Below are 12,676 nucleotides of genomic sequence, written 5' to 3'. Positions count from 1 at the left end.
TTTTATACAAAAATATGTATTGATTATTTCATAATTTTTGATAGTCGATATGATAAAAACGTCATAAAAAGCAAAAACAAGTTTTATAAAATTTATCGAACTTTAACTTTGAATATCTTTTGAACGGTTGAATTTATGAAAAAATGATAAGAGATCTTTTTTGTAGAGCGGTAAATTTACTACAGAAAATCTATGTGGCGCAATGCTGTATTACTGTTTGTTAGATAGTTATAAAATTTTTTTTATGTTACTAAATGAAAAATAAAAAATCGCGATGAGCGACCTGTTAATATTAATATTAAGAGCTAAAATTTTAACAGGTATCTTATTTTACCTTCCTGCAAGTATATATGCTATTTGTGAAATAAAAAAAAAGTTGCTCCAAAATGACACACCCTAATATATATATATATATTAATTTATATATATATATATATATATATATATATATATATATATATGTATATAATTATCGTAATAATCGTTATAATTTACGTTGATCAAATGCATTTTATACTACTAGGCATATCTCTTCAAAAGACAAGTCGGACACAGGAGTCAACGTTCGCGCATTATCGTAGAGCATCGTTACTAAAATACAGGCTTTACGTTGTGTGCTCATTAATAAAAGGATATATGTATATAATCGCTTGTGAAAATGATTGCGACGGAGTTTCGACACATGTCGGCTAAACACTTGGGCGAGAGGAACGAAACGTCGATTATACGATTATACGATTATACGATTTATGAGAATACCACTGAAAGCAATAGCATACGCCGACAATGTAATAAGCGCGTTTTGCAATAAACTTAATTGTCCCGCACTTGTACCTATACCTATCATTTAACCTCTCTGTGGCATTGTTTTAAATTTCACTTTACGTGACACAAAATATTGAAGGATTCGTAATTTTTTTTTATTAAAAATTACTTGTTATCTATTCTCTTATTATTAATTCCCTCATCTTCTTTTAAACGCGCGATGTATTACGGAAACGTGCGTCGATACAATTTTTAGCATTGTTATATATCATTACTTTTAGCATTTTATACATCTATTAAAAGATTATCCAGTATACCATGTTTTTTTCCACGTACAAGTTATTGCTTGCTCGTGATAAAATTTCGCCACAGCGATCAAAGAGTATACGCAGTATGTCCGCAGTATGACATGACGAATATATCACATGTGCGAAATGCCCGGCAGTACAAGTTTCTCCATTCGCAAACGGAGCAAGTGAACGTTCGTTAAACTGTACATTAACGCCGTGTAGACATTATAACATCGTAGATGACTCAAGACAAAGAGATAAAACAAAGACAAGTGTTCACATTTTAGAGATGAGAGTTTTAATTTTACTACACGTAGAAGTGAACCCGGAGAAAGTCTATAGAAATTTTTATCAATATTTTCTCTTTTAATCAAATCGTATTTTTTTCGCTGGAAACGAATGAAAAACACATGTTAATATACATAAAGGGCACTTTGAAATATCATCCATACATTCTAGACTTTTTATTATATCTGAGATAGGGCGCGGAGACCGGGGCTCGTTGTCTACGGGGGCTATGTGTCCTGCAGTACTGCTATCTTAAGTTTTAAGAGACAGATATCTCTACCATTGTAACAAGTAGTTGAAAAATGCCCTACGTAAGATATTTAAATGTTGTTCGTTTTCTTACGATGCCTTTCGCAGACGCTATATATACGTTAAAAGAAAAGCGCGGAAACACGTGTTCACATTTTTCGACGGTCGAAAAATTTGCTGTGCGACAGTAGTTTTAACTCAAATTAAAGTATAAGCACGTCATAATATTATCACGTAATATATAGTTATCAGGTGCGTGAGAAGCGTCAAATCTTAATTCCGCATTATCTAAAATTGGCAACATGTTAAAGATTGAAAAACGTGGTCGGAGCTATCTGTTCTATTTTTGATAGGGCAATGTATGTCCACACTTCAATGACGAATTCTTCCCGCGTATGGGGTTATCTGTCTAATACGCTTGACTTAAAAAATTCCACTTAAAAAAGTCGCCTTTTTAAAACGTTAAAAGATCAACGATTCTACGTATGTTTTTTTTAATAGCAAGATTGAAAGCTTATACCATTACACGTTTAGCCAAATATCTTTATTAGTTTTTTTTAGTAAACTTGAAAAAAGCGTAAAGTGTGGACACAGCCTCGGTCTCCCCTAGAAATATGAACGCTAAACATTTCGTGGAACGTGATATTTCGACGACGTTTGTACGATGATATAGAACACATAGGCACCACGTGATTTGTCTCTCCGCACCAAAACCACAGATTATCTTAAACGATCAACTCAGAGTGTCTCGGATTCGCGCGTTGATCATGTTCTCGACACTTACCGCTCGGCACAGCCAAAGGGACAGCCGAACTACGACCACCATATATGCACTAATCGAGAAACTCATCGCGTGTGGTCAGAAACATTCGTTGACGAAGAAGACACACGTGGTGTGACGTCATCGTCCCAGTCTTCGTCTTGGCTCCAAACAGGATTTACACCGCGTGGATTAATGCATCTATGATTTACTCTTCGAGGATTTACGATCGAGTGATCAACACTTTAAAGAAGACAGAAAATGAACTTGTCGATCTTACTTGTACATCCGACAAATTGTTGAAAAATTTATTTTGTCAAGAAGAGAACGAGAGAGAAACAACAAAAATAATGAGAGAGGGAGAGAGATAGAGAGAGAAATTGTAAAATAAACGGTACATCAGAGTTAAAAGTTATCAGAGAAAAGTTTGAGCCTCGAAATCGCACGCATTGTACATTTATTCATGTAACTCGTTCAGTTTTACAAGTCATATGCTGAATTGTGAAGATACGATCGAACGTTCGTTGGACGCGCGATAAAGAACGTGTTCGTTACGTAAATAAAGACTTGATACAAACAGGCATGATACCGTTTGTTAAAACGGACCGTTTGTTAAAATCTTTCTCATTTCAAAAAGTGTATTAACATTCTGATGTTTTTTCCCCACATCATATTAATACACAATATTTTAATTCAACGACTGAAGTTGTGATGACTGAAACTTGATGACTGATTTGACCGCCGAAAATGCGTATATAATAACGCATTTACGACGAGCTGCCTATAGTTCGTAACACGTAGATATGATAATGCGAGCAGTGCCTTTACATTGCTGTACTTAATATCTCACGTTTTTTTCTTTTTATTTAATTAAAAGGACCTTATCTTTTACCTCGATCTTTTACATAACGATACCTCCGGCCGGTATATAGCAAAGCCTGCAAAGCTCCACTAGCTTCATTCAGCTTATCGTTATCGTCCCGCGCAGAAGAATTTATACCGCGAACGAAGAATTTATACTGGTTTATATAGGGAAAAAATGAATCCTATCACGATTTATACATTTCAGATGACAAGGAGCACTGCGGGAACACCGCATACTCGCGTGGTGGAGGAGAAGAGAACTTGACTCGACAGTAGTCAGTGCGTATCGCGCACTTTTTTACACATGGATCACGCGTCATTTTATATTTATATTATACGTTGAAAGTAAATACGCACACACACACATGTGGATGGGAAGTAATACGCATTTATATCTTAGCGGCTGTGACCGACGTGCAACGACGACGTTGAACGTCATCGTTAACGCAAAGCTACCGGAGAATTAGGAGACGAGCACGGTCAATAGAGATATTTCGGGGAGACATATCCGGGAGGGCTTATCCAGATATCGGAGTCTAACGTTAGATCACTTAAATGTGTTTTGTCCCTTTGCCTTTTTTTCCCCAAGAAAGATTGTCGTCATAAATGTAAAAGCCCAAAACAAAAGGAATATTGTGGTATACGTGATGTCTAACGTTTTCAACGAATATATTTCAATATTTGAATGCGTGTTCCTTTTTCTCTTATGCATATCTAAATACATAACTTCCTATCAACGTGTAGTAAAAGTTTATTCTATTTCTTTTCGTTATATCGTTGTATCGTTATATTGGTACGGATGCCTTCCGTCATATCTAAACGTGCGTACGTACATCGACATTTTTTGCCTTTTTTTAAATTGCATTTATCATGATATCATGATTTGCGTGAGCAAACCTGTATACATATGTATATCGCAGTACATCACTTTTTGATTTATATTACATATACACTCTATATGTACAGATAATAACAGATAACTATACGTCATTACATTATTAGGCCGGCGATTTTTCAAGTTTTTGATGTATGCATATCGCGCATAATGACAACGCGCGTACCGTGTTTGTAATTATGCGACGTGATTAAATATATTTTGAACGATGTCGAACTGCATGAACATCACGTAATAAATTAATAACTTGTGATATACCAGTAATCTTTGTATTTCATTACGTGCGTGCCGTTTATCATTTGTCCTGCAGTATCAGTAGCATCATCTAAACTCGATTCTCGCGTCAAGTATAGTTTAGAGTTACACGCACGCGCGCACGCAAACAGTCCGCAGAAGGACAACGAAGAGCTCGCGTGGAAAAAAATTGGAGATACAAAAGAATTTGTTTTTTAATTTACATTAATTTTCACATTTTAGTTTTTACCACGTATTAGTGTTCTGCAACGAAAGTAAGCGTTTTACAAACACGTTCTAAATGTTTTATCATGTTTCTAGATAAGTGCCAACGCATCATTTATGACGCTAATATACCCAACTATTTTATATATTGTTACAACGGTACACGTAAGAAACTCAATTACAGTTAAAGCAGTTTTTTTTCTTTACTCAAGAATGTTTCAAATGTACAATACTATACTATTGTACAATATTATACTATATAGTATATATATATATAGTACACAGTATACATATAATATATAGTAAAATGAAAGATAGCGATACACGGTTTATCCCGCATTGATCTCTTGCGAAACGAAAATCTTTAACAGTTGCCGAATCATGACTAATCTTCCTTAATCATATCGCATCCTTTTCTGCTATTATAATCGCGCAGTTGGCGCATACGCGTTAGTATTTCCTAAAACTAATATGCGCGGCATAATGGACGCGTCGATCACTCGCACGAGTCGCAATAGATCCCATAAACTCTTAATTCTAGAATCGACATGAGGGCCGCGGCGCGAGCGATCGTTGACTGGGGGCCCATTTCGTAGTATCGTCGATGTGAAATGACATGTGTAGAACAAGCCAAATACTTGTGTCCGACGAGCCGTCAAACTATTATACGAGCATCCTGGTATCGGATTTGGGTATCGGACCGTGCATTTATAACTTCCGATATAAGACGAAAGTGTGACTCATCCTTTCTATAAATCTTACTTCTCCTTTCTTCATCTCTATGAAGCTATTCAAATCCCTATAATACATTCTGATGATCTGCGATGGAGCTTTCTTATTATTACTTTCTTTTTGGTATTCTTTTCACATATTTGTTTTGATTCTTAAACAGAAAATTCTACGGTGAATGAATCAATATTGGTCTAATGCGAAAATTTCTCTTTTAGAGACATTGTTCATGGTTAAGATTTTTTTCCACCGCGTTGTCCTGTACGTTATTGCATGTCGTTGTTTCGAGTTTTCCATCGCTTTAAAAAACCCATTTCTGGAAGGGCAAAAAATTTTATTCACAAAATATAATTAAGGTAAGAAATAATCAATGATTATGCGAATAGGAGCCCAAGTAAGTATTTTTTATGTCGAGACGCGGTCACTTACTAATAGATAAAGATGAAAGATAAAAAAATTCAATTTCAAAAACAGTATTATTCCTATATACGTGGACATGACAACATTTTACGTATTTAAAACGATGCTTACATCTGCGTCATACATAGTTTAGTATACATACGTCCGTTACTCTAAATATTCCGCCGTTTTACAAGCGCTCTCTCTTTCTCTCTCTCTCCACAAGTTGTACGTTAATATTAGATTACACGATGGCTGATGACAGTGATGACCGATAAAGAAGTTAAAATGCCTTAAAATGCACGATGACATTCGCGTGCGTAGAGAGCGTCGCGGATATCCTTACATTAATATGGCTCATAAAAAATGTAATAAAGTCCAGACGTTCTTTTACAAGTTTTTTCATGTCGACGGCACTAGTGCTCTTGTGCTTGTCGCATCATGTCTTTCGCCGTCATCCGTACGCCGTATAATAAGGACGTAAGGGATGTGCGCGCGAGCTCGTCTTATCGTTCGCTAGACTGCTGCTCGGCGCTGTTCTTCCACTTTAACCAATATTCTTTGATCATGTCTGCTCCTTTCTCGCCGATCATGATCGTTGGCGCATTCGTGTTCCCACTTACCAGGTTAGGAATAATCGACGCGTCGATCACGCGAAGCCCAGTCACACCGTAGACCCTGAGCTGCGGATCAACGACGGCCTCGGGATCCCAGTAAGGTCCCATTTTGCACGTGCCAACCGGATGATAAATTGTGGCGCTATAAGATCTGATCATGCATTCCCAGTAAGGATCCGTATACATTGGACGTTGTTCGCATCCTGGAAACAGCTGCGAGTTCAGCTCGCTTCCGAATCGCCTGAAGGCGCTAGTTCTGCTCAGAGCCACACTGATTTTGACTCCTTCGACCAACGTGGCAATGTCCTCCGGTTCTTTGAAGTAATTCGCATAGATCAGAGGTTTTTCGAACGGGTTTTTGCTGCGCAGTTTGATTACCCCTCGACTCTTGGGTCGTAGCAACATCGGAATCACGCTCCACGTATCCTTGTTGCTGATCGGCCCAAAAACGGCATCGTAGAACTGTTTCGTCAGTCCGTGGATTTTCCTTATCTGCGTACCACCGTCTGAATTAGTCGAGCCGGAAATGAAATGCAGCTCGATGTCGGGGAAGTCCAGCGAAGCGTTCGCATATTTGGTGTTGACGAAAGCGATACCCTCGACACCTCCAAGCACCGTTAGGGGGCCGTCACCTAGCGCAGCGTACTGCATCACCGCCTGAGCACTATGCAGCCGTTTCTCCACCATAGAAATCTCCTGATTGACCATGAACGTGAGTCCCCCTAGGCCGACATGGTCTTGCAAATTGTAGCCGACCTGTATGGAGAATTTCGTATGGATAAATAAGGTGTAGAGCGTGTCGACTGAAGCTCGAAAGTTCTATAACCGCGTTGTAACCGCGTGTAAAATTTATTACACAATACTGACGTATGACGTATATTTATCTAGTAAGGTGCAAAGACCTTTGATCGAGAGAGAGAGAGAGAGAGAGAGAGAGAGAGAGAGAAATTGAAAAATTCTTTATTTAAAATATTAACCCTGCTATCTTGAATCACGGGAATCTCGAGCTCTCGCAAATGTTCCTTCGGCCCGATCCCGGACAGCATGAGAATCTGAGGCGAATTTACCGCGCCACCGGACACAATCACTTCCTTCTTTGCGCGCATATGAAAGACCTTGCCATCCCTGACGAACTCAACCCCGTAAGTGTGCTTTGTTTTGGGGTGTATCAGCACTTTGGTGGTGTGCGCGTGCATTGCTACGTGTAGATTCTTCCTAAGTCTGGTCGGCCTCAGAAAAGCCTTTGCACTCGAGCAACGACTGCCTCGTCTGATAGTGCCCTGGGCGATCATGAAGCCGGTTTGAAATTCGCCATTGACGTCACGATTTTCGTAGCCCATCTCTTGACCAGCCTGGACAAAGGCCGCCGCTAGAGGTGTGTGCCACGGTGCCTCTTGCACCGTCAAGTACCCGCCGCTCGCGTGATATGGCGTGCGAAGCAAGTAAGGGTTCTGATTATCCTCGGATTTCTTGAAGTAATGCAGGAGTTCACGCGCGCCCCAGCCAGGATTACCTTGCTGCTCCCAGAGGTCGTAATCTTTCTTGTTCCCTCGTAAATAGAGCATGTAGTTGAGGACACTGGATCCGCCCAGTACTTTGCCACGCGGCCAATTGCAACGGCTGTCCTCCATCGCTATAAATGTTTAATAAAACGTAAAAGGAAAAACACGGACGGAGAGAAACGGATAGTTTCTCCAGCTACTGGTTTGAGGAGGGCGGGAAGGATAACGTATATATGTATACCTAGGCAGGCATCACCCTGTGGCTCGGTCTTATATTGCCAATCGAGCTGGCTCAATTGGAGATAACCGGCAAACAGAGGCACGTCCGAGACCTCGGTTTCGTCACCGCCTGCTTCCAGCAACAATACGTTCCAATCCTCGATCTCGGATAAACGACTGGCAACTACGGCTCCTGATACAAAAAGAAAAAGAAGGAACGAACAGAGGAGAGCGTGCGTTGTTTGAGGGATATTACACATATCGCACGCGTTCGTAACGAACGAACGACGGAGAGTTTCGAACGCTTCAACACGCTTACCTGCACTACCTGCGCCTATCACTATAAAATCATACGAAGGTAATAGCATGTCTGATGGCACGTTGATCGGCGGGGCTTCGTTATCCAGAACTTCGTAATGAAAATAGGCAAGTGTCGCAGCGAGAACCGGAAAGAATAATGAAAGTCCGCTGGTGGACGCTGAAGTCAAACTTTCTGTCAGAAAGCTTTCGATGCCCATTTTTTTTTCCTAGCGGTACTTCCTAGAACCGAAGAACTTTGTTGTGGACGTTACTGATACAAGCGCGACGTTATTTACTAATATCTCACTATTTATTATCTCATATCTCACTATACGCTATTTATTTTCTTATTAAGTATACTTCTCTAATGAGTACTTCTCTTCGTAAACCCCCAAATAAGAGAAAGTACTCATGAACATAAAAAAAGAGTAACAAGGTTCACTTTTGAAATTTTTTCCATTATTTTGTAAGCTAATATAATAGTTAAAGTTAATAAAAATAATATACAAATATATTTGTTTTGGTTTTTTAACAGATAAAAATTAAAATCATAGATATATAGCTATATTTGGGGTTTAATAAGAGAAAGTACTCATGAACATAAAAGAAAGAGTAACAGGGTTCACTTTTGAACTTTTTTCCATTATTTTGTAAGCTAATATACGAGTTAAAGTTAATAAAAATAATATACAACGATATTTGTTTTGGTTTTTTAACAGATAAAAATTAAACGAATAACGTTTTTAAAATATCGTACAAACGTTCTCCTGGCTACAAAAACAAACTTTTTTAGGAAATATAAATTTTTTTCGGATGACTGTTGATAAACCTATCGTATCGTACATACCCTACGTTCAAACGCAAACGTCATGTTGACTTGTGTTATTTACCGTTTCTATAAAAACGCAAAACGCTGTATTATTAGTCGTACCACTACAAAAGCAAACTTTAAAGGGAATATTGATATTTTTCCTTTATTTTGGTGCATGATGACGAGGAAAATCATGAAATGACGCCAAGCACAAGAAAAAATTTTTTTTGTAGAGTTGTGTAGGCTGTGAAGTTAGGATAACGCGCGGCGATAAATGGTCCCACTTGCACAAGAAAATCTTATCCGTAGAACAAGAGATAATCGTCGTCGAAAAACGTTCTCTCTCTTATTGAGGGAGCAGTATTTGTATTTCGCATGTTGAAAAGCTTAGCTATAAAAATATAAAATGTTTTAGAATGTGGAAAATAAATGGCCGTATATAAACACGAGCGTCGTCCTTTTATCTCGTTTCGCTGAGAAACGCGCGACTCCCCAAAGATGATTCACGAAGCGTAAATAAGTTTAAGTTTTGCCGCGACGTGTGGACGGTATCTGCGTATGTAAAGCGACAGTAACGTTAGTATTATTTACCCCGTAGTTACTTATATGATATGTGAATGTAACGAGGGTAACGATCTGATAGCTATTCATTTATCGCGTCTCTATACTCTATATCAACACGCCCCTCCTTGTAAATATGGACGCGTGACAATGGAAATATTACAACGTGTTACAACTTTGACATTTTGAACGTCTCGACCGTGCTATAAACTTAATACGTTCATCGGAGCGCGGTTTTTTTCTTTTTGTAAGAACATAAGAGAGGCGTCTCAGTTGTTTCCGCTAAACGAGATTATCACGGAGATTTGTTTCAAATCACCTATACCTATCGTTTTTCTCGAATCTCGAACAACGTCTACGAAAGTCACGTTACGTGCTTGCGTGTGCTTGCGTGCGTTTTCACGGCGTTCTCGCTGCAGGTTCACGGCGACACCAAAGCGACGATATTGTGCTTGTCACATTTTAAACACATTCATCAAAGAGTTTTGACGAGCTGTGAAAAATATGAGATGATTCTCTTCCGTCCGCGTCGTCGCGTACTTATTCGGTATAGAACGACGCCAAGTGAACGTTCTTCGTCGAAGAATATCGATAACGTGGAGCAGGTAGTACGGACGCTCCTCGATCGCGCGCGATAAACGCGAGGACGGAACATCCGAACGATGTTACTCGACGAACAACGGAGTGATACTGACCATGACCTTGATATGGCTACAGCTACAACCTCGAGACTACGTGCGCACGTAGCCAGGTGTGGATATCTCACTGAGGATAATGTATGATCCGCAATGAGGCTATGGTTTCCGGGCACTTCAGTAGAGTCTTCAGTCCCGTAGGCGCGGCACGCGGCGTATAACGGTCATCGATTTGCCCTCTCTCTTTCTCTTTCAATCTTCCTCCTTGTTGGGTTCATACCGGTATACCGGTATATGATTTTCCTTCTCGTTTTGATCCCGTTTTCCGGGTTATACGTGTTTTCTGCTCTGCTCACCTTGGAAAAATTGTAGCTTCAGCTGACCCACGTAGCACACACTATCACAGGTAGCACATATTAATTTCATAATACGTTTTTTGAACGTATATACATATAGTTTCATAACCGTAAAGAGAACTAGAAATGTTTTTGAAACCATAATTTTGAGAAACGTAATGTGCATGGATAAAATGATTTATTTTGTGCAATATAAATTTTAATGTTTCAAAAAAGGTTATTAAAGCTATTATATATATATATATATATATATATAGATGAAGCAAATTTACGTTAGCATAATTTTGAAAGAAAAAAATTTAACACGCAAGTATTTTTCAACTGTAGAAACGTAAAAAATACGTTTCTTATATCATGGTTTCAAAAACATTTTTGTTCAAACGTTTCTTAATGGTTCTTTACGGTTATGAATCTATGTATACGTTCAAAAAACATATATGAAATATTTGCTACCTGGATATGTGCGCATAAAGCTTCTAGAATTCTCACGCATGTCTCAAAGACGTCACAATCACTGTTCAAAAGACGTAAAAAATAGGAATTTAAAATGTCTTTATCATTAAAATAAAACGTTTCTATAATAGTTTTTTAAACGTCATTTTATCGAAAAAGAAACGTTCCATAGGAAATGTTTTTTGAATGGACATTTTTATTTACTCATGAAAAATGTTTCTAGAAATCGGTTATAAAACGTTTCGGAAAAACGCTTATAAAACATTTCTGAAACGTGTATGTGCTACCTGGGTATAACGTATAATGCGAAAACGTAGTTGACAATAAAATAATTCTTTTTCTTTTTTCTCTTTCTCTCTCTTTATCTTTATCTTTCTTTTTTCAATGTATACGTCTTGCCAACAACGTTTTCTTATCGGGGAAATGAAAGAAACGCCACGTGTCTGACTTTTCTGGATTTATGCTCCACGCATACATTTCGTCAGTTTCTTATTGTTAGAGAGTAGGTACGATATACGTAAGTAAAGTTTTTAATTTTTTTTTACTTGGCAACTATATATCGGGCATTTTCGAAATTTCGAGGATTTTGAGCAATTGAACAATCATTATATGGCGAGCCTACCAATTACGTTGTTGTGTCCTACTTTTATTACGAAAATATCAAAGCGTCATTTTATCAAGATCTGCCAGCGGATTAGTAATTAAGATTACAGCGCCATATGAGAATAATCTTTAGGATGTAATCGCGATGATGTCAATATTGATGTCATCTAATGTATGTATATAATATCAACGAAAAGAATCGCGACAGTATTTCAAAATTACTCGTACACACGCGCGATAACGTGATATATCTCATTTGGTTTTCTCAATGGATCGGAGGAACTCTGCAATTATGCTCCGAGGGTTTGAGCGACTGAAGAATTACTCATCCGTTATTGGGGCTGACCTACTTATTGTTGTGATACTAGACGTGCGTTTAACGATCGTTCGGACGTACTAGCTAATCGATGAATCCGTGGCTACGCGTACCCTAGAAAGTAAATTTTTTAAATCTGAATTCTCTCTCTCTCTCTCTCTCTCTCTCTCTCTCTCTCTCTCTCTCTCTCTCTCTCTCTCTCTCTCTACACGTGTAATGATTTATTATTTATAGAGATATCAATGATCATACATAAATGTAAAAAGATCGTACGTATATGTATATAAATATAAGATTTCATCTAATTGTGAGATTATAATACTCTCACGATCTCCCGCGATAACTTTTGCACGAATGCGTAAGGTAAGTAGATAAGGTTTGCAAGGTGAGATATCGTAAATCCTACGTGGCGCGCGTAAAACTAATTTATTTTATTGTCAAGCACAGTTTAGGTACCTATATTTCTTCCTCTTCTCACGGTTTAAAGCACATCACGATTTTTCATAAAGAAAACGTTGTACTTTGATTTGTACAAAGAGATTTGATTCGAAAACAACTCGACCGAAAATAACACAAACATGGATGAAAGCTCAATGAAATGTATA

General features: G+C 38.2%; 3 protein-coding genes across 12 annotated transcripts in view; 1 reads left to right on the top strand and 2 right to left on the bottom strand.

The window, feature by feature from the left end:
• The window catches only part of LOC143901307 (glucose dehydrogenase [FAD, quinone]), a 26,278-nt gene extending 19,848 nt beyond the window's left edge, over nucleotides 1–6,430 (bottom strand). Inside the window, exon 1 of one of the 3 annotated variants that reach the window (XM_077413489.1) lies at nucleotides 6,322–6,430. The gene's annotated coding sequence lies outside the window, so the exon portion shown is untranslated. Of the gene's footprint in view, nucleotides 1–2,376; nucleotides 3,416–6,321 lie in introns of those variants that run through there. The other 2 variants (XM_077413486.1, XM_077413488.1) reach the window with 2 other exon arrangements.
• Nucleotides 1–12,676, top strand: part of Flo2 (flotillin-2) — a 73,799-nt gene that overhangs the window by 55,957 nt on the left and 5,166 nt on the right. The gene's annotated exons all lie outside the window — the stretch shown is intronic.
• Nucleotides 3,738–12,676, bottom strand: LOC143901302 (glucose dehydrogenase [FAD, quinone]). Of its 6 annotated transcripts, none has more exons than XM_077413468.1 (5): nucleotides 10,034–11,657; nucleotides 9,184–9,538; nucleotides 8,059–8,576; nucleotides 7,293–7,948; nucleotides 3,738–7,071 (listed from the first exon to the last, which is right to left on the bottom strand). In XM_077413468.1, the coding sequence occupies exons 3-5, from the start codon at nucleotides 8,552–8,554 to the stop codon at nucleotides 6,205–6,207; spliced, it is 2,019 nt and encodes a 672-aa protein (XP_077269594.1). In that variant the 5' UTR covers nucleotides 8,555–8,576; nucleotides 9,184–9,538; nucleotides 10,034–11,657; the 3' UTR covers nucleotides 3,738–6,204. The 6 variants fall into 6 exon arrangements, with proteins under 6 accessions (XP_077269594.1, XP_077269595.1, XP_077269597.1 ...); XM_077413469.1 differs by having other exon boundaries at nucleotides 9,184–9,231; XM_077413471.1 differs by lacking the exon at nucleotides 9,184–9,538 and having other exon boundaries at nucleotides 8,059–8,229; nucleotides 8,356–8,576.

This window comes from Temnothorax americanus, unplaced genomic scaffold (genome assembly GCF_048541705.1).
Source record: "Temnothorax americanus isolate GAGA-0224 unplaced genomic scaffold, ASM4854170v1 Scaffold33, whole genome shotgun sequence".
Taxonomy (NCBI): domain Eukaryota; kingdom Metazoa; phylum Arthropoda; class Insecta; order Hymenoptera; family Formicidae; genus Temnothorax; species Temnothorax americanus.
This window is presented reverse-complemented; position numbering and strand designations above follow the sequence as displayed.

What these genes read in the sequence shown, in the direction of transcription:
- LOC143901302 (XM_077413470.1), bottom strand. Translation starts at nt 8,554, where the DNA reads ATGGGCATCGAAAGCTTTCTGACAGAAAGTTTGACTTCAGCGTCCACC. An exon ending in ACAGGGTGATGCCTGCCTAG is followed by an intron (nt 7,949 to 8,058) that starts GTATACATATAT and finishes AAACATTTATAG; the next exon opens with CGATGGAGGACAGCCGTTGC. An exon ending in CCGTGATTCAAGATAGCAGG is followed by an intron (nt 7,072 to 7,292) that starts GTTAATATTTTA and finishes TTCTCCATACAG; the next exon opens with GTCGGCTACAATTTGCAAGA.